This window comes from Eleutherodactylus coqui, chromosome 2 (genome assembly GCF_035609145.1).
Source record: "Eleutherodactylus coqui strain aEleCoq1 chromosome 2, aEleCoq1.hap1, whole genome shotgun sequence".
NCBI classification, from domain to species: Eukaryota; Metazoa; Chordata; class Amphibia; order Anura; family Eleutherodactylidae; genus Eleutherodactylus; species Eleutherodactylus coqui.
In genome coordinates this window covers 317,147,785-317,169,968 of record NC_089838.1, presented here as the reverse complement: position 1 = coordinate 317,169,968, position 22,184 = coordinate 317,147,785, and the positions used below count along the sequence as shown (strand labels likewise).

At 46.5% G+C, this 22,184-nt stretch overlaps 1 protein-coding gene and 1 long non-coding RNA gene across 2 annotated transcripts in view; one reads left to right on the top strand and one right to left on the bottom strand.

Moving 5' to 3' along the window:
• The window catches only part of LOC136612942 (uncharacterized), a 103,366-nt gene extending 101,442 nt beyond the window's left edge, over window positions 1–1,924 (bottom strand). The window contains exon 1 of the long non-coding RNA XR_010790428.1: window positions 1,849–1,924. This is a non-coding gene — a long non-coding RNA (uncharacterized lncRNA). The remainder of the gene's footprint in view (window positions 1–1,848) is intronic.
• A 152-nt stretch (window positions 1,925–2,076) lies between these two features.
• On the top strand, window positions 2,077–17,551 carry STX10 (syntaxin 10). The gene is made up of 8 exons (XM_066593708.1): window positions 2,077–2,532; window positions 5,561–5,730; window positions 5,838–5,932; window positions 7,674–7,736; window positions 7,809–7,916; window positions 9,179–9,285; window positions 11,488–11,582; window positions 17,282–17,551. The coding sequence occupies exons 1-8, from the start codon at window positions 2,498–2,500 to the stop codon at window positions 17,359–17,361; spliced, it is 753 nt and encodes a 250-aa protein (XP_066449805.1). The 5' UTR covers window positions 2,077–2,497; the 3' UTR covers window positions 17,362–17,551.
• The last annotated feature ends 4,633 nt before the right edge of the window (window positions 17,552–22,184 follow it).

Below are 22,184 nucleotides of genomic sequence, written 5' to 3'. Positions count from 1 at the left end.
GCAAACGGGATGCGGCAGTGGCAAAGCGGACTAAATATTGCTGTAACCACTTCATGCCACGGGACGTAGGTTTATGTCCTGCCGGCGCGGTACTTACCGCAGCAGGACGTAAACTCCCACTATGGGAGCTTTTTGCGCACTTTCCCCTCTTTGTATAGAAGTGGTTTTTGAAAAGAGGTGATAAAAATCCCCCCAAGATTCATCACGTCTTATAGCTTATCTACACAAACGCATTTGTGCTGCGTGTTACGGATACAAAATTAGCGCACGCGATATGCAGTGAATAGAACCCAATTGGAGAACGCTTACGTGTTTTATTACTTAAAATAAACAGTAAATACACACTTGTGCGCAAAAATATGACACGCATCACGCAAATACGCCCACGCCAAAATGGAGCCGGCCTTAACGGATTAACAAGATTAGTAATGGCCATAATTATAGCGTCGCACCATCGTTAACCCCTTCCCACTCCAGGACATACCGGTACGTCCTCGGAGCCTGGTACTTCCCGCAACAGGACGTACCGGTACATCCTGGGGATAGCGTGAGATCACATAAGATCCCATGCTATCCCGCAGCGGGAGCCGGCTGTCAGTCACAGCCGGCGTCCCGCTGCAACAGCGGGAGGACATTGGAGATGCGCCCCCCGCTGTTAACCCCTTCCCTGCCGCGATCTAAGTAGATCGCGGCAGGGAAAGAGTTCACAGAGGGAGTGCGCTCCCTCTGTGTCTCCGGCCGGCTCTCGCGATGTCATCGCGAGAGCCCGGCCTGTCACCATGGCAACAGGACGCCAGACACCGGCGTCCTGTATTGCCTGTGCCTATAATCGCTGTACAAGCGATAAGGCATGGGAGAGCAGTAGCCCTGCCATGCCTTATAACAGCGATCATAGGCACAGTGGTGCAAGTCTCTCAGAGGGACTCAAATAGTGTACAAAAAAAGAAAAATGTAAAAAAAAAATGTAAAAAAACCCCTTTTTATGCTTTTTCTAATATTAGCATGAAAAATGGAAAAAAAAATGTAAACCCCACATATTGGGTATTGACGCGTCCGTAATGACGTGTACAAAAAGTTGAACACGCTTTTTATTTTGTACGACAAAAAGCGTAAAAAAAACGCTAAAAAACAGAGGCAAAATGCTAATTTTTAGCATTTTGCCTCCCAAAAAAATGCAATAAACGTGATAAAAAAAGCCATACATTCCCCAAAATGGTACCAATAAAAACTACAGCTCGTCTCGCAAAAAATAAGCCCTCGCAGAGCTCCGTACATAGAAAAAGAAAAAAGTTACAGGACTTTGAATGCAGCGATAGAGAAAAAAAAAAGATTTCCAAAAGAAAGGGGGTTTTATTGCAAAAAAGTGTAAAAACCTAAAAAAATATAACAATTTTAGTATTGTTGTAACCGTACCGACCCGCAGAAAAAATTTAGTGTGTCATTTATGCTGCATGATTAACGCTGTAAAAAAAAAATCTATGTCAGAATTGATGCGTTTTCTCTCCCTGTTATCATAAAAAAATTACAAAATTTCACGATATAGTCTATGTACCCAAGAGTGGCACCGATAAAAACTACAGCTCGCCACGCAAAAAACAAGCCCTTATACGGCCGCGTCGACGAAAAAATAAAAAAGTTATGGCTTTTGAAAAATGGAGATGGAAAAATACCAAAAGATCGCTTGGTCCTCAACGCCAAAATAGGCCATGTCATTAAGGGGTTAATACATGAAGTTCACTTTAGAAGGCACAAAAATGTACTCCGCAGGCTATATATGAGGGAGATATTAAATTACTTCATAAATGGCCCTAAAATCCAGAATATTAAACCATTTTGCGCCAAATTCACCTCACGACATCTTCACCGCCTCATCGCACAATTATAACTGCGTCACTCGACGGCTTCCCGCCACAACCGCCGCGCTGTGGGCGGAGCCAGAGAGCAGCGAGCGAAACCACGTGAGGTAATAAGAGCGCAGTGGGCGGGAAAGCCGACTGAGCTGTGGAAAGACTACAAGTCCCATGATCCTTATCGGCAGAGGCGGAAACACGTGGATATTGTAGTCTGTGGGGGTGTGGGTGGGAAGAAGGAAGGTTGACAAGTGAGAGGGGAGAACTGCTGACCCGACAGGAGAAGGGAGGGGCCTGGGGAAAAGCCCCTAAACATGCTATAACCAATAACTGTATATGGTCATGTGTGCACGGAGCTCTTCTAGCTAACGTGGGGGCTGCTATAGGGGAGGGAGGGGTGACTGCCTCCATATCTCAGGGGCTCTGGATGACTGGGGTTGTGCGTATGTAATGCGGCACTAAGAGTCACAGATTTTATGTTGTACGGCTTCATTAGGTCTGTCCCTTTAAATCCTTAAAGGGAACGTTTGTATTGGATCTGTATTTGTGTCCCGTCCCCCATTAAGGCGTATATATAGATATAGACTGATGGGTATGGAGCGGGTGTAGAGGCGTATAGTCCTGGGACTGAGAAGAGTTCGCTCGCCATGTCTGTGGAGGACCCGTTCTCCATGGTCCGCGGGTGAGTAGTCGCTGTGTGACGCCGCCGCCGAGACCACTAACTTTTTTCTTCCCTCTTTGGAGCCCGGCTCTGCGAAAACCAGCTAAATTTACGTGTGCGCGTTCACACGGCAGAATATACCAAAACCGCGGCAGAAATCTGCCACTATTCTGCTATGGTTTTTGGCACGCGGATGTAACGCTGACTATGCGCAAATTCCTATGTGGAATTTCTGGCGCGTTTCCACAGAACGCAGCGACCTGTCACTTCATGTTTTCCTGAAAACGCATTTGAAATTCCGCACGTGGATTTCGCCCATCCGCATACGTAGCAAATCCAAGTCGGACTCGACCTTACGCTGCATGGCGAGCCGCGGTGTGACCGTACCCGTAAGGTCACAGCTAAGAGGTGTCCTGCCCCGCCCCTCTAGACATTCCGCACTGCGCCATATTTACCAGGAGCGTGCCTGTGTGCGGACAGCGAGGATTTCTACCACCGATTTAATGCAGATTCTACTGGTGATTCCGCAGTTCAGGCGGGGGCATATTTTGGGGGCATAAATACAAACTGTGTATTTTTACACTTTTCCGTTTTTATATTTTTGCTTGTGTCACTGCGCCGTGCGTATTGTGTAGTTGCGCACGCAAACAAAACAAGAAGGCCCCATTGATGTAATGCTTAAATAGGCGCGTACGATATTTTGTGTATTCGCGCGATCCCGTTGATTCCAATGGGCTATTCGTGTCCGTAATACAGACATAATAGGGTAAGCTACGATTTATTTTTACGCCCCTAAACGCATGTTTGAATACCCCAATATAAGCCTGTGGGGGTTCAGCGCTGCGTATCGCGTGCGTCAAATACGCTTGTGTGATGAGTCGCTTCAGATTGCGCCACAGAATCTTCGCGTGTGAATTCCAACTCTAAAACCCATATCAAAATCTGCGTTTTTTTTGGTGTGGATCCGCACGGGATTTTACCCCCGTCAATGGGCAGAATTCCAACGCAGAATATCGCGTTTCCGCAATCTTCTATTTCAAGAAGTGACCTGTCCAGTCACCGAGTGACCAGTGAATTCTGCACGCAGATTTTACCCATTGACACGACAACGTTTGTGTCCGGATCCGCGTAAAAAGTGGATTTTTTAAAAAAAAATTTTTATTTTTTTTGGCGAAATTCATGCGTAAAATCCCGCCGTGTGAACTTACCGTTAGGATGCTTTCATATGGGTGGAATTCTGCTATACGTCGCACTGCAACACGTGGAAGATTCCACACCTTAATACATTTGATTTGCGCAAAAAAAAAAATGCAGCTTGCTCTATTTTCCTGCGTATTTGCGCACGGAATGAGCGCATATCGGACTAGTTACACTAATGGCCCATTTTAATGGATGAGCACGGCTGTGTTTTTTTCCGTACGCAAGTCCAGTAAGATATGTTGATACGAGATGCCTATTTAGCATAAGCGCGTTCATGTGACTCTGGCCTTGGGCCCAATGTCCACGGGCGGACTTGAATTGCGGAATCCACGCAGGGCAAACGCATGTAAGATCCGCAATCCAAACCGTGCGATCCGCAATCCAAACCGTGGGCGTCTGCACTTGAATTTACACATGCGAATGTATTTTACGGATTCCGCATCTGGAAAAAACTAATCGCAGCATGCTCCATTTCAGTGCGGGTTCCTGCATGCGTGGCTCCCGTTGTAGTCAATGGAAACCGTCCGATCCGCGGCCCGTCCATAACTGATATTGCGGACAGGCTGTGGACTCTGCGGGAAAAAACTGTACCGGCGCTGTCGCACACATCTGCAGTACGAAAATAGAAGACCCAGACAGGTGAGCAGCGTCGCCGGCCGCGAGCAGGGCCAGATTCCGCAACGGGCTCCCGCATGAAGAATCTGCGCCGCCCGTGGACTTGAGGCCTTAGGTTGCTTTGCTTGGGACTACTATCATCCAAATATGCGCTAGAGCGTACAGAAGACGATTGTTTGTGCGGTTTTACACAGAGAGGATGTTTAACTTCACAGTTGCTGAATGAATTGTCGGGGGCGTTTACACCCGTCAAAATATTATTTGTTGACTAGTCGCGACTTAACGCACATAAATCCGTACGAATGGTCTTGGAGTGAACAGCCGCCGCTGCCGTCTCTCACAGCCATTGACCGCAGCAGCAAGTGATTTTTAGAAAACCGCAGGGACTGTTCAGTCAAGGATTGCTTGCATTACAGTAGTATTTGTATTTTCGGGAACCAATGAGCATTATGTGAGCGGGCAAAATATGAAATCTTTAAGGGGTTAAATTACTCCCCCCCCCCCCCCCCACACACCTTTATGCTTGAATTCCTCGCCATTTTCAGGTTCCTATTCACTTAGAGCAAGCAGAGGTCTGGAGACGATGAGGTCATGTACATATGGGTACATCCAGGTGGGATGCAATTACTGTGGACATTTTCAGCAGAAATCTCTGGCAGGAAATTCTCACCATATCTTGTGGGTTTGTCGCTACGGAAAAAAAATCAGTACTTTTAGAATCTGCGCTTGTGGATTTTGCTGCAGATCGTGAAAAAATCAGCAGAAAAATCTAATCGTTGCGAATTTTGACTTTCCTGTCGGGAAAAATCTGCAACGATATTTCTGACCAATTTGCAAAATAAATTGACACTCAGTAGTTTTCACATCGCAGGTCAATGTCTGTGAACTTTATGCAGCCTGTTTCACGCAATTTGCTCTCCTGTAGTACGCCGTGCGCTTTCCAGACAGTAAGTCTACAGCATGTTGTCTTGTGGCGCCTAACATCTGCTCAGTGCTCTGCGTATACAAAGGACCGATTCTTATCGAAGCAGGAACCATAGTGGGGTCAGCAATCACCCCAGAGACACAATGGCCCCACCACCTGCAGCTCTCCTGCTGTTGAGAACTACAACTCCCAGCATGTCCTGACAGCCGGCTGGTCTTTTTCTACTCCTCCTGGTTCCCACCCACCGATCGCCAGATTCCCCAACAACTTCTCCTGCTCCCCTCTAACTATGTTTCCTCTTCTCCTCAGGGAGGTGCAGAAGGCGCTCAACACCAGCAGGGGGCTGTACCAGCGCTGGTGCGAACTGCTGCAGGAAGGTCAGGTGACCAGCGTGGAAGAATTTGATTGGACAACCAATGAACTTCGAAACTCCTTGAGAAGTATTGAATGGGACCTGGAGGACTTGGAGGAGACCATCAGTATCCTAACCTATTGGAGGTCCTAGTGCCCGACCCCCTCACCGCATCTGCCCCCGCGTTCCGTATCCCTGATCCCTATTATTTTATTTCCTTTACTATCATCTCAGGTATTGTCGAATCCAACCAGAAGAAGTTTAAGATAACTGAGGCGGAACTGAACGAGAGGAAGGACTTTGTAGAGAAGACGCGGAGCTCCTTAAAGGTGACTTCTAAGTGTTGTATATCACCTCCTCCTGTAGTCCTGTGCGTGTAAGGCCATTTTCACCAGAAAATCGCTCACGTTTTGTGCATTGCGAAACGCACAAATATGAACCCCATTGACATGAGTGGTGCGATGCGGGAAAAAAATTGTGGCACCTCCTATCTTTGGGCGTGACCTCGCATCGCCCATTGTTTTCAATGAGTCCGGCGGCAGCATCGCACCACACCCTAAATCAACATCCCCTAGCACAGAACTAATTATGGAGTATCAGTTGCCTGTCCAATAATCCAGAACAGCTGGTAATCCAGCATGTGTAAACGAATACGTCCTTGAATATGTCCCTGTGGGGTTGGAGAGCCGCTACTACATTATACGGGTTGTGCCAAGATGCACCACCTCCTTAAAAATGTAGGGATCAGGGTGAAGGCTATAGCTGCCTGGAAGATGTAGAATACATGGGCGTACTTCCTGTCCATATTTAGTATTTTTTTACTGACTAAGGCCGCCTGCACACGGGCGGAAATCCCGCGGCGGGATTTCCGCCACTGAAAGTTTGCATAGGAGTGCATTACAATACGCACTCCTATGCAGACGGCCGCGGTTTGGCCGCGCGAAATCTCGCGCGGCAAACAAACCATGACATGTCCTATTTTTGTGCGGGGCACGCACTCAGCCGGCACATGGAAGAGCCGGGGCCGCCAGACGCGGGAGAGTACGCGCTCGTCCCTGCAGGCTCTTGGGTCGGGTCCCGCAGCGAGAATTCTCGCTGCCGGATCCGACCCGCTCGTCTGCAGGCGGCCTAAGTCTGGAAAGCACGCGGACCCGCTGGATTAAATGGGTGGATTCAGATGTGCGTTTTTTTATTTGGACACATTTTGCACATTAAAAAAAAAAATGACAGCATTTCCTATATTGGTCTCTATTCACGAACCTAAATTGCCCACTAAAGTCTATGGGAGCGTGATAACCCCCCTAAACTCCAATCCCTTCTAGGTCTCATGTCCACGGGCGGATCAGGTTCCGATGCAGGAGCCTGCCGCCGAGGACACTGTGTGCCTGTCTGGCTCTTCTGTGTACCCGTCTGGCTCTTCTATTTTCTTCACTGCGGATGTGTGCCGAAGCGCCGCGGCACATGCGCAGTAGAGTTTGTTTGTTTTTTAAAGTTAAACTCCTGCTTCCCGCGGTTCCGCGGCCCGTCCTCAGTTCATTTGCAGACGGCCACAGATCGGACGGCTTCCATTGACTTCACTGAAATGGAGCATGCTGCGATTTGTTTTCTGGACCAAATGTCCGTAAAACAAATCCGCATGCTTTAATTCATGTGCGGACGTCCATGCTTCCCTATGGGCGGCTTGATTTGCTGATTTTCGGCGCTTATTAGGCAGATCAGATCCACCCGTGGGCCTAAAGGAACATTACCTCCTCAAGTATAAGAAAGATCCCCGGTAAATATAAATGCTGGATTGGTTTCCTTCTTCTGACCCCCACAGGAGTTGTCATCCAGCTTTCCTGGATCCCTGAATGCCAAATGTCATAGGAACCACCATGTGTCATTTCATGAATAGGATGTTTTGCCTTTTGGGAGTATAGAAAAGTTGGGTGCCAAGTCCTGTGAGAGGAGTGATGGCGGCCCTATTGGTGGCTTCTCAAGTAATGTGTATAATGGCTGATTAGCAGGGAAGACTGTCATGGCAGCCGTATGTCCTGTCTCCCTGTGTGATTAACTTGTCTGTATTTTCAGGAAATGAGGGATCACATCTCGAGTCCCAGAGCTCAGGCCTTCACAGAGCGAAAGAGCCGAGAGGTAACGGCATCCCTGTATAACCTGGTCCCATTGTATGTCCTGCGCTCTCATCTCTCGTCTCTTCCCTCTTAGGCGCTGGGCATCTCTCACCCTCTGACTTCTGATCGCTTCTCTCGACTGGACGATGAAATTGCCTCGGGAAACTCGCGCTACATTGAGGAGCAACAAGCACAGCAGCAGGTCTACCCTCCGCTGTTCTCCGTAGGGTCCACGGGGGAACCTGCCACCGGCTCTGAGCATCATAATCTAAGTTATGGTGCTCACAGGGCAGGCGTTGGGGTGCTCAGAGGGCAGGCGCCAAGGAAGGTATTTCTTATTATACTTGCACACCCCCTGGTGCCTGCGCTGTCAGCCCCAAAAGGCAGCGCACTAACTGTGCAGAGGACTCAAATCTGCAGGCTGTGCGCACTCCTATCAATGGCAGCACACTCACAGAGCTGGATATTCGCGTCCAATGCCTGGTCTATGCACTGACGTGGCTGACAGCGCAGGCGCCAGGAGGCTGGTGAGTGGGGGGAAAAAAAAAAAAAAACTCCCTGGGCTCCTTGGAACCAGCCCTATGAGCACCATAAGTTAGTTTATGGTGCCCATAGCCGATGGCGGGTTTCCCTCTCAAGTGAGGATGAACTACTGCTACAATATTTGTTTCCGGTCTGACATGCTGCTCGAATGCCTCCTGTTTGCCTGAGCGTACATGCTGATGATGTCATCACCAGCTCTTTCACGGTCGGGCCGTTTGTTTTGAGTTCTCGCTCACTTGGCGTTCATTGTTTCACATTCCTATGTGAACGATCAGCGTTTAAACTGCATGAGAAGTAAACGAATCGGCGCTGATGTTTATGCCGTTTTAATGATTTTCTGAAAGATAATCATTCAGTCTGTTAAGCACAAACCCTGACCACCTCCTATCTGGCAAGGCTGCAGCATCGTACATCATGTGCCCAGAGAGCGGCACAGGCAGCCAGCCATATTTCGATGCTTTGATTTGCCGTTTAGGAGGACTCCATTTTTTTGGATACCTGTAGGACATTCCAAACTATGCAGGTCCAAATCAGGGGGGATCTGGTATTAAATGTGAATGGTTGTACTTGATGACTAAATCAGTAGACCGCTGTCTCATGACCCATTGTCCCATCTCAGACATACCATCTCGCCCATCTCCCTCCTCCCCTACTTCATGTTTTCTAATACTGTATCACTGCATTGTCTTGGGGGTTTTTTAGAACGTACGTAGAAAATCTTGTCTGTCTTTTGCCTCCACTAGGGGGCGATCTGTATAAGGATCCTATATGCAGATTTCCCCCTAGTGGTGGCACAGCATATTTTTTCCTACTGCCCGTATAGCTGTGAACGCGCATATTTAAAAGGTTTGACTGTTCACAGAAGTCTTGGCGCCGCCTACAGACTATATAGAGTTACCTGTATATATTTTACCCCTTCAGCTGATCATGAATGAGCAGGACGCGAATCTGGAGTTAGTATCAGGCAGTATCCGGGTTCTGAAGAACATGTCGGGGAAGATCGGAGATGAGTTGGACGAGCAGGCTGTGTGAGTCTCCACTATACAGTCTTTATGTGTGAATGTACAATAAATGGCCACTTTATTAGAGCCCCCCATCTAGTAGCGCATTGGACCTCCTTGGGTCTTCAGAACCGCAGCAATTCGTTGTGGTGTAGGTTCCACAGTGGTGATAAAACCGTTCCGCAGGAATATCGGCCCCTGCGGACAGGAAGCTTCTTGTAGTTGCTGCACATTAGATGCAGGTGCTGACAGGAAGGGGTCATCGACTACCGTTCGCGCCAATTTCTGCTCCTCAATGACCATTTTTATGCTCCATTTCCTGACTGGAGTTGCACCTTTCTGTTTAGACACAATGGAGCTGGAATTGATCGTCTGCTGTTATAGTCCATCCGTGCTAGGGAACATTGAGTCGTGTGTGGAGACACTTCGTTGGAGCACCAGTGTTGTATCCGGCTACAGTTTCCTTGACTGTGCGGCACCTGTTGGTCAGAATGATTCCTGACATCCTCCTCTGACCCCTTCCGGTGGCGAGTTCTTTCCATCCATAGGATCCCTTTTAACCACTTGCCCCCAAAGCCCGTTTTGGACTATATGACCAAGCCCAATTCTTCAAATCTGACATGTTTCACTTTATGTGGGCATCATTTTTCCAATTGATTCTGAGAATGTTTCTTCGTGGCGCATTGTACTTTATATACATGTTATATTTTGGTTGCTATGTTTTGCTTTTATCTAGAAAAAAAATCTAAAATTTTTAGGAAAATTAGCATTTTTCTAAATTTGATCATTTTTGCTTGTAAGACAGATAAGTGACATTTACCATAAGTCCGCGTTATGTCGGCATTCGCTTTTAACTGTCCTACGAGGCTTAGAAATACAGCAGCAATTTTTGAACTTTACACTCTATTTTATTTCATGCACCAATCAGTTTTGAATTGCGTTTGAGAGGCCTTTGTATTAGAAACCCCTATAAATCACCCCATTATAAAAACCGCACCCCTCAGAGTATTTACATTTAAGTGTGTTAACCCTTTAGGTGTTTCAGAGGAATTTAAACAAAGTAGAGAAATTCTAAACATTTCAAACTTTTTTTTTTTTTTTGCCAATTTTTAATTTTAAACTACTTATTTTTTTGTATCACCGACGGAGTCATCAGAGAGACAAATCTTCGTATTTATTACCGTGACTCTCCAGCTTTTCGGGATATCCCACATGTAGCCCTAGTGGGCAGCATGAGTCAAACATGGGCATCAGAAGTGTAGAAGCACCTGGTGGATTTTGGAGTCTCCCTCTTTATGGGGACATTCCAGGTACGTTCAGATGGCAGAATTGGGGACACTTTTTGTGTGGATGCTTCCTCTAAAAATGCAGAAGAAATCGGTGAGTAAGGCGCATATTTCTGCAGCATATTCGCACACACATTTGGTTCTATCAATGTCCAGGCTCCGTGTGCAGAATTTGTGACACAATTCAGGAACTGCGCAGAATTGTGCTGTAAATCCCACACACAGATTTCGGTGTTTAACTGAACACGTGTGGGGGAGGGGCCTTACTGTGGGTGCAATGATTGTACTTACCTCCCTCCCTGACAAGCTGTGAGGAGAGGGGATAGTCTGAGTCTTTGGGCAAAGCTCTGTGACTGCAGTTGTCTTGGGACAGCTAAGTCCCATAACTGCATGCAGGAAGCTGGCAAATGAGCTGCTGGACTTCCAAGATGGCGGGGAAGGGCATATCAGTGCTTTGCCACTTACATGACTGGATGTAGGGCTCTAGGGGGATAGATAGTGAAGGTAGTTGGATACGGACTGCTGGGATGTTTATAGTCTGGGCGGTCCTGAAGTGGTTAATGGATGTGTTTTCTTGTTTGCGCCATTCTCGGTACACTCTCAACACCGCAGCATGAGAATACACCACACGGTTGGCAGTGACATCCCGACCCCGGCTAGTCTAGCGCCGATGACCGGCCTCGTTGGAAGTCGCTCAGATCAACGGATTTCCCCAACTAATGCAGATTCACACTGAAACTGATCCATGGAAAACTTGCCATGTGATTCTATGCTGCACTCCGGGGTCACCGCTCTGATTTCCATATAGGGAAGCTCCAATCACGAGAGGGCTTGGGGGCTCTAATAAAGTGGCCATTCGCTGTATGTAATAGTTAGATATACCGGTATATAACCATAATACTTTCCATGCACCTGTATCTGACACCTGTCACCTCTTACTCAGGATGCTGGATGAGTTTGCCTATGAGATGGACAATACTCAAAGTCGCATGGACACAGTCCTCAAAAGAATGGCCAAAGTCTCTCATATGACCAGCGGTAAGGATTTAGTACTGGGGTGGGTCGCTGCCCTTCGTATATGCCGATATCCATCTACTAGAACTAAAGTTGGCTGCCAGGAAAACCGCCGTATATAAGCCTGATATCTGTTACACCGATGGATATAAATGTATCTGGACGTCCTCTTCATTACGTAAAGCCGGCGTTTTACTGTTCTTCCTCAGGTTGAGGAAACCTTTGTTAGTTTTTCCAAGCCTGAAATAGCTGATATAAGAGAACGGTAGATCGTAGTCGATGTTTATATCCCTGTAATCCACTGTGTCCATAATCCATCCAACTCAAGTTCTCAATAATGTAGCCAAGGGGCTTTACGGCCCCCTGTCCATGGGCGTTGCGAAGTCCCGCGGCGAATCTGCACCGTGTGAGCCGCCGCCGGGGAGCAGGAGCTGGCAGACAAATCTCCGCGGTCAGCCTATTTGACGGATAGGCTGACCGCGGAGAATCGCAATGATTCTCTGCTCGTGGGCAGGCGACGGCGCTTTCCATAGCAACGCTATGCAACGCTTCAGACGGCAAGAGTCGCTGGCGATTTACCGTCGGCGAAATCACGCCCGTGGACAGGGGGCCTAAATGTGGTGTTTGGGAACCCCTCTTCTAATTACAGGCTTACCGGTCAGTAGTTGACTGCAGGGTACGGCTCCCACCAATCAGGACTGGCAGTGTCAGTAACGGACATGGATGCAGGACAGGGCAGCTATTCACATAGTCAGGCATCCAGTGTGTTCTTCAGCTTTAGATTATGGGGGTCATAAGTGCAGCAGTGCGTTAACTTAACCCCTTAATAGCCTGTGCCATATTAGTCAGTTGCTGGAACTAGATAGTGCCCATGAGCTGCTGTACCATTACGGCACCGTGATCTCGCAGGCACAGCTTCTGAATTATCACCGGTGCCAACCATACCGTACAGCTGAAGCCCTTCGCCAACAGCCAGAACTGGAGACCTTTCTGATCCTGGACTTTTACCCTCTTAGATGCCACCGTCAATGGTGATGGCGGCATCTAAGTTTTTGACTTAAGGGAGGGATGGGGGGGCCTCTTCTGTCACCCCATTGGCCCCCCTGTGCTGCAGTTGCTGGGTGCCAATGACTAGCCATGGCAGCTGTGGGCCTAAGGCCTCCCTCACCCAGGCGGTTTTTTTTTTTGTTTGTTTGTTTTTTAGTGTTTAGCGTTGCAATTTTCAAGAGCTGTCTGTTCTATTTCTTGGCGTTTCAGCGTTTTTAAACGCTGTGCGTCGCCCATTTTAATGAATGGGCAGCATTTTCACCACTGTTGAAAATGCGGCACAAATTGGTACCGCGTTTTTGACAGCATTAAACGAAGGTCGCTACCATGTTTCTCTGAAAAAAAGACCCTGTATTTTTGCCCCAAGAGAGTCACAGAGTCTTAATTTCGGGGTGTGTCTTATACTCACCTAGCAGGGGCCATCCGGGACCCTCCTGCTGTTTTCCGGCACTCCTGCAGGCTTCCTTGCAGTTGTCTGTCTCCGACAGAATATCTCTTGCTGATAACAACAGAGTTTGAAAACCCCGCCTCCAGCAGGAGATTACTTTGATTGGCTCTCAAGCGCCGCGACTCCGACAATGATGGCCAGCGCTCAATGCACCAATTACAGCATTGACCTGGTTGGCCCTGCTAGGTGAGTATTGTTTTTTTTTTTTTTGTCTTTTCTCTCTCTTCGTGTAGTGTAGCCAGGGTTTATTTTCAGGGTAGGGCTTATATTTCAGGTCACCCCTTCTTTCCCTATAAAATCAGACTTTCACTTCTGGCAGTATCTGCTTACTTGGCTGCGCCAAGCCAAAACGCTTGTCATCTGCAGCCGCAGTCAGCGTAGCATTGAAAAATGCAGCATTTTTGCAAACGCCTGTGTGAGGGAGGCCTAACATTGGCCTCCAGGCCTGCCATGTGCAGATGCTTCTAAGACCTCTCAAATCTGTAGTAACAGGCATAATACACTGCAATACTGATGTACAGGGTTATTACAAATGATCTTCCACTCATAACTCCCTTTTAACCCCTTAATGACATGGCCTATTTTGGCGTTGAGGACCAAGCGATTTTTTTTTTGGTATTTTTCCACCTCCATTTTTCAAAAGCCATAACTTTTTTATTTTTCCGTGGACGCGGCCGTATAAGGGCTTGTTTTTTGCGTGGCGATCTGTAGTTTTTATCGGTGCCACTTTTGGGTATATAGACAATATCGCAAATTTTTTTTTTTTATTTTTTTTTAATAACAGGGAGAGAAAACGCATGAATTCTGCCATAGATTTGTTTTTTTTTTTTTACAGCGTTAATCATGCAGCATAAATGACACACTAAATTTTTTCTGCGGGTCGGTACAGTAACAACGATACCAAAATTGTTATATTTTTTTTAGGTTTTTATACTTTTTTGCAATAAAACCCCCTCTTTTTTTTTCTCTATAGCTGCATTCAAAGTCCTGTAACTTTTTTATTTTTCTATGTACGGAGCTCTATAAGGGCTTATTTTTTGCGAGACAAGCTGTAGTTTTTATTGGTACCATTTTGGGAAATGTACGGCTTTTTTGATCACTTTTATTGCATTTTTTGTGAGGCAAAATGCTAAAAATTAGCATTTTGCCTCTGTTTTTTAGCGTTTTTTTTACGCTTTTTGTCGTACAAAATAAAAAGCGTGTTCAACTTTTTGTACACATCGTTACGAACGCGTCAATACCCAATATGTGGGGTTTTAGTTTTTTTTCCCTTTTTTTATGCTAATATTAGAAAAAGCATAAAAAGGGGGGTTTTTTTACATTTTTTTTTTTTTACATTTTTCTTTTTTTTACACTTTTCTTTTCTTTTTTTTATACTATTTGAGTCCCTCTGAGGGACTTGCATCACTGTGCCTATGACCGCTGTTATAAGGCATGGCAGGGCTACTGCTCTCCCATGCCTTATCGCTTGTACAGCGATTATAGGCACAGGCAATACAGTACGACGGTGTCTGGCGTCCTGTTGCCATGGTGACTGGCCGGGCTCTCGTGATGACATCGCAAGAGCCGGCCGGAGACACAGAGGGATCGCGATCCCTCTGTGAACTCTTTCCCTGCCGCGATCTACTTGGATCACGGCAGGGAAGGGGTTAACAGTGGCGGGCGCATCTCCGATGTCCTCCCGCTGTTGGAGCGGGACGCCGGCTGTGACTGACAGCCGGCTCCCGCTGCGGGATAGCGCGGGATCTTATGTGATCCCGTGCTATCTCCAGGACGTACCGGTACGTCCTTTTGCGGGAAGGGGTTAATGACACTCCGATAGACCAATGTTTGGAGGTGTCAATATGAGCCCCTTGTCACTGTACACACATGGAGCCTGTAGTCACTTTTCTGCTGTACATGTTGTAGCAAATCACGACTGACGGATGCAATGGCTTCTGTGATGCTGCAGATCATGGTGGGCGGTGAGGGGAACATGGAGGCCAAGGAAGAAGTTCACTATCCTCAGCACCTGCACTTCTAATGTTATTGTGACAATGGGGAGGGATGGGGGTGTCCTGTGGGAAGGTGAACCTTGGGCTTTCCTGTTCCTAAGCCCGATCAGTAGTGTCCAGGTATGAAATCCCCGGGATTATTCGTCATGGAAAAAGAAGGGGCCGTACACTTTTCTACAGATTATAGCGCAAAACACACTCACCGCGGTGGAGTCGCTCATACGCTCCACGTAGACGGGAGGGTGTTGTGTTATCTAGTATCGCTCTAATACTACTGACACGCAGAATAAGGATAACTTGTCATTTTGGGCCCATCCGCACTGACTTCTGCAGCATGCGTTTAATGTATCTGAAGTGTGTCCCAGCCCGACACCCAAATATCATGCATGTATATGTTTATTTGGAACCTGAAGCCCGGGGTCATGCTGGGACACACTTCAGATGTCCATTTATTAACCCCTTCAGTGGCGGGTTTCTTACCCCCCTATCAGACCCACCAGGGCAGGTTTTTTAAATGGTCTAATCATTTAATTTCAACTAATTTTGCAGTCGCGTTCCAAGAGCCATAACTTCTTCATTTTTCCATTGACCAGGCCGTATGAGGGCTTGTTTTTTGCGGGACAAGTTGTACTTTTTGATGGCATCATTTTTGGGTTTATATAATTTATTGCATAACTTCTGTAAAAACATTTGTAGGGAGATTGGGGGGAAAAGGAAATTCTGCCATTTTGTTTTTTGGATTTCATTTTTACGGCGTTCAGCGTGCAGAATAAATAATATGATAACGTTATTCTCTGAGTCACACGATCCCGGCGATACCAAGTTTATACAGGGCTTTATGTTTTGTTATTTTTGTACATTTAAAACATTTTTTTTTCTTAAAGGTTTGCTTTTTTGTCGCCGCATTTTAAGAGCCGTAGTAATTTTATTTTTCCACTGCCAGAGCCCTAGAAGGCCTTGTTATAGCAGGATGAACTCCAGTCTTTATTTATCTAATTTTTTGGAACATGTAAAATTTTGATCACTTTTTATTCCATTTTTTCTAGTGCAAAGATTAACAAAATCTGTAATTCTGGCATTTTTTTATTTTTATTTTTCACTGCATTCTCTGAGCAGTATAAATAATATATTAAAGTAATTCTTCAGGCCGGTATGATTATGCCAATACCAAACTGTAATAGTTTTTTTTTCTTTTTAACACTTAAAAAAAAAGTAATAAAGGTTTAAATCACCCTTCTTTTTGCCATATCTATAATAAAAAGATCTAAATCATAAAAGAAAAATACATATTTGGTATCGTCGCGTCCGTAAATGTCCGAACTATCAAAGTAGTGCATTATTTACCCCGCACGGGGAACGTAGTCCCCCCAAAAAAATAAAGAACGCCACAAATGCACTTTTTCAATCACCCTGTTTCCCAGAAAAAATGCAATAAAAAGCGATCAAAAAGTCGAATGTATTCCGGATTGGTACGAACATAAACTACAGGACATCCTGCAAAAAATGAGCCCTTGCTCAAGTACGTCTACGGAAAAATAAAAAAGTTATTACGCGCAGAAGATGCAGCAGAAAATAATTTTTAAAAATTAAATGTCTTTGAAATAAAATACAGGTACTACAGTAAAAAAAAACTATGCAAGTTTGGTATCGCAGTAATCGTACCGACCCGTAGAATAAAGGTATGTCATTTTTGTTGCAGTTTGTGCGCCATAGAAACAAAACGCACTGAGAGATGGCGGAATGTCATTTTTTTTTTCATTTTACTCAACTTAGAATTTTGTAAAAGCTTTTCAGTAGATTATATGGTACATTAAATAGCACCATTTGAAAAATACAACTCGTCTTGCAAAAAACAAGCCCTCATACAGCGACATTGATGGATAAATAAAGGAGTTATGAAGGAACAAACGAAAAAGGGCCACCGCGTGAAGGGGTAAAGTACCGAAATAGGCAGTGTTCTTAACAAGTTCATTTCTGCATTCTTAAAGGGGCTGTACTGTATTAGAAAAATATGGCTGCTTTCTTCTATAAACAGCATCACCCATGTTCCCAGTTTGTGTCTGGTATTGCAGCTCAGCGTCACTGAAATGAGTAGAACTGAATTGCAGTACCACACACAACCTTGTGAACATGTGTGGTGCTGGTTTCAATCCTTTACAAACCCTTGCAGTCTTCTTGCCGATGTGGGGTGTCCTCCTTCTGCACTGGAATAATGGCAGATGTCTCTTTCACAGACCGTCGGCAGTGGTGTGCTATCGGCATCCTGGTGCTTGTTCTCTTTATTGTGCTGATACTCTTGCTCACCTTGCCATGATGAAAGGAGCCCCGGAGAAGAGTGATCTAAGCTGCCCGGTGCTGCATACATGGAGACGGAGTTACAAATGAGGAGGAAATGTGTTTCCCTCCCTGAAAGCTGAAGACAGAATGTGCCTCTCTGTAAAATGCCAAACCATTGCCGCTCACCTGCTGATTTATACTTTGTGAAATACAATTTTTTAAAACAATTTTTGAGATTCTTTTGTGTATTTGGTCAAGTCCTTGAGTCGTCCACCAGGTGGTTGCCTATGGAGGCCCCTAAAAGATCCTCTCAAGAACCCCAATATGCCTTAGGCCTCATTCCCACGAGCGCATATACGCCATGTTTTCACGCCCGGGCGTATATATATGCTACCCATGCGAAGCATTGGTTCCCAATGCATTAGTTCACACGGGCTATTATACGGCACGTCAATACGTCAGCACCGTGAAAGATGGAACATAAGCGTCCCAAAATACGTCCGACGTATAGACTGTGACCAAAAAGATAGTTCTGGAACTATCTTTTGGCAAATATACGCCGACAGGTCCCATAGACTCCTATAGGAGTAGGAAAAAAGAAGAGGGGGAGGCATTTTTGCAGCGTCCAAACGCTGCAAAAACATACAGGTGCCTCCGTACAGGCACTGGAAGGCATCGTGAGGGTTTTCCGGGGTGCAGCATATTTTTTCACTAAAAACTACTCGCGGTTGTGTGAATGGTCGAGAAAATGCTGGCTGTGATCACTGACAAACGCTCATTCAGGCGCTTAAACGAAGCAGGCGTAAAAACGCCGTTGCCATATATCCGTTCGTGTGAAAGAGCCTTCAGTGTGGAAAAGCAAGTTAATAACCTAGAATTGGCTGATTTATGCTGCATTAGTATGTAGGTTGCATACTCCATTTCAACATGGAGCACAATCTGAGACTTGAATTACTGCATCTCTTTACTGTTTCCCTATTGCGAGATACATAGTGAGATTAAATAACTTTGATATCCTAAATGGAACCACAGGGTGCCTGTAGAAGGAATGCACCAATTTACAAAGTCCTGTGATCACTGCAGCATCAGCAAGCAATCTCTCTCTCTGCTGAGATAGCGGTTAGGAGTTTCTAGTGTATTTTGACTTGGCAGGCTTGTAGAAGCAGTGACTGGCTTCAGATTGCAGCTCCCCTCTATCTGAAACATATGTGATATTCAGGCATACAGATGTGACCGAGAAGGGTCCAAGCAGAACCTCTACAAGACAAAAAAAAGGCTGATTTGTATGAGCAGCAACATTTCTGGCAGGCGTGAGGGGTCCTTGTAGTACATGGATGGCCATTCATCTGCAGTGAAAGTCCAAGGGTGGCTAGCTGCAGCGTATCTCTGGCATATTCATCTGCTTGCCAGGGGTGCTGTAATTCCAGAGGTATTAAAAGGGAACCCGTCAAGTCACCACAGGACCATAAAATGAACTTCTGGTGCTGTTAGGGGATGTGACGGAGAGCCGGCTGATGTACATTTTATACTCCTGATCCTGCGGTGTCCTGCTCTGAAGTCTCAGAGAAGAATGGAAAAGCATGGATGGAGCAACATCTTCCCTATTACAGAAGACGTGTCCCAACTCCCACGCCTCTGGATGTGTGTCCCAGCAAATACTAAGGAAGTGGCGCCATGGCCCTGAAACACGTCTACTTATGCTGGTTTCAATAACAGAGAAGTTGAGCGACTCCTTTGATGTCTTGTGCTTCTCTGCAACTGTCGGCCTACACCCAGTTTTTTTTTTTACTATTGGCTGACAGAATCCTTTTGAAGTCCATACAGCACTCGAAAATCTGTTTTCGAAGTCCCTTGCCCATGCTCTCACATAGACTTGCATAGGAAAGCAAGGGCACATGTTCCTGTCATGGCGGCTTCCAGCAGGTTAATGTTCGGCCGCACACACAAGGGGGTCACAGGAGCCCCCACAACATTGTCACACTTCTGTGGCTACCAGATTTATCACTAATAGGACATGTATGGAACCATCGGGGATGCAAACATCAACAGCCTGCGAGTTTACACAATCTAGATGCTCAGTTACAACAAATGTGGAGCGATATGCGTCAGGATATCATACAGAACCTGTATACCTCCATACTCACCCGTATCACATCTTGAATCCAAGCCAGAGGTGGTACGACAGGGTACTAGAGCCTCCATTCCCGCCCGTATGACATCTTGTATCCAAGCTAGAGGCGGTACAACAGGGTACTAGAGCCTCCATGCTCCCCGCATCACATCTTGTATCCAAGCTAGAGGCGGTACAACAGGGTACTAGAGCCTCCTTGCCCACCTGTATCACATCTTGTATCCAAACAGTAGTAGAAGGATCAAAATTTACCCGTGCTCCGGTGTGTAATTAGGGTCAAAATAAGAAGGTACAAATCGGACTTACTTCACAGGGGTGCCTTGGTCCTCGGCCCCCCTAATCCCAGACGGCGAATAGTATCGCAGACGTGGCAGAATAGAAGGTCCAACAGGTGGAGATAACAAATTTATTGGTCCAGTACTGTGACGCGTTTCGGCTTATAATACAAGCCTTTCTCAAGCATTAAAATGCTTTTTTGAAGATGGCGATGTAAGCATTCATCCAGATATATCTCGCACCATAAGTTGCTGCTCTTTTTCCTATTTTTGTGGACATTTTGTTTATGAGGATCCAGGGCTCCAGATCCTTATCAGAGTAGGCAACTGCCATATAAAAACATTTTTTTCACTCCCAGTGGGATATCTCGAAGTGTGCTGCAGGTAGGACAATATTGGGGCTCAATACAATAAAAGGGAAAAGCCGAAAAACATTTTGACTTTTTTTCTGTGCTTTTAGGTTATTAGATTTTTTTTTAAAAATTTTTTAATGTCGCTGTAGGGGACATGATCCTGCAATCTATTGCTCGCTCAGATAATGCACCGCAGTACGACAGTGTATTATTGCTTATCAAGCACTTACAGGCCATGGCAGACCTAGATGCCATTGACTGGCAACCTGAGGACTGTTGACGCCACAGAGGGAACCCCCTCGTTCTTTGAACCTCATACATTCAACATCAATAACCGCATGTGATCATCCGAGTCATGGCAAGAAAATCCCCAATTATATCAACGCTGCCTCCATAGCACCAGATAAAGGACCCTTGGCCACGGGCCGCTCAATGAATATCCCGTAGATCAGTGCTTGGTACTGCTGTTTATATGTAGCGGAGTATCGCTGGTATCAGGCTGAGGGATATGATCTTTCATCCCCGGATATATAGCATATGGCAGCAGCCCCTCCCCCGGTTTATTCGGGAATATAATGCTGACAAACGAGCTTTTCTATATACAAAAGATCCAATCAGGTGCAGAACGAGGATTCGCTGGCCAGCATATTCGGACAGGCTGATGACTGGACAAACGACAGCTCATGCCTAGCCCTCGGCCCACATGAAGGAGCAGCTCCCGGTGCGAAGACCCAGCAAACAGCTCTTCAGTAATATTACATTTCGCACTCAGAAAGCTGAGATATAAAGAGGTATTTCTGTTTTATGTAGTGATGCGCACCCCCTTTGAAGTCACTGGGTTGTGCTGGGAGCTGCAGCACCGTCCTATACACCTGAATGGGGCAGTCCCCTGCAGAGCTGGTGCTCCGCAATACAAAAGGTACAACACAGAGGGGGATACAGCACTAAAATAGCTCAGCATCTTCGGAACTGGTGGGGATCCAAGAGGTCAGCCCTCAACTATCATATCCCGGCAGTATAAGGGCTCATGCCCAGAACATACTGCTAAACCACCGTGGGTCTCCCTGCAGCGTGTTACCGATATTGTAAACAGCCGGCAGAGACTGCATATGGCTGCAAGTGCACCGCCCATGCCCACATACCATACGGACATGCGCAGTGTGACTTTTTGTTGCCTGCTCTGTTTCATAGTTATCTTGCTTGGACGACGAGGGTCCGTAGCGCCGATCTAGATTGACCACGACTGAGAGCATTGTTCCATTTGGTGTTGTCAGAGGAGGTACCATTGCCTATCTGTTGCATCCACGACCGCCGCGGATGACCAGGGGGCCTCCACCATCCGGCAGGGGGTCGTCTCTTGATTTTCCTAGCAATTGCTGCGGTTAGAGCACCGTGGGCCGGGAGAACTTCTGACAAGCGTGCAACATGACCAAAAAGTGCGAGTCGTCTCCTTGTAATTGTTTCTGTGATTGACTCAAGCCCCGTGCCAGCCTGTATCTCGTGGTTTCTGATGAAGTCAAACCAACGGACACAGAGAATCTGGCGTTGGCATCGCCTGTGAAAGGACTCCAGACGCTCAGTGGTTTGTGACAGCAAGGTCCAGGTCTCCGAGCCGCACAATATTGGCATTACACAGGTCTGGTAGAATCGAATCTTGGTCCTGAGTGTTATGTTCTGCCTCCGCCAGAGTTTATCCAGGGCCCTCATCGCCGAGGCTGCCAGCGCTATTCTCCGCATGATGTCTGCCAGCACCCTGCCATCTGTGTGCTGAACGCTTCCAAGATACATGAACTCACTGACAGCGTTGACTCTCTGTCCGTTTACGTCTTGGTCCGGAGGGATTGTGCCGGCTCTTAGATTCTGCAGCTTGTTTTTTTTTTGCCAGGAGATGTGAAGCCCAAGACAGGACGCCTCAGAATCGAATTGTTCCAATGAGTGTCTCCAATTATTAGATACGACATCCAAGAGTGCGACATCATCGGTGTAGTCCAGGTCGGGAAAAGTGGCCCCAATTATGTTGGACAATACGCTGAAGAATCCGGTCCATGCCCCTGCAGAAGAGTGTGGGAGCCAAGACACAACCTTGTCAAACACCAGACCA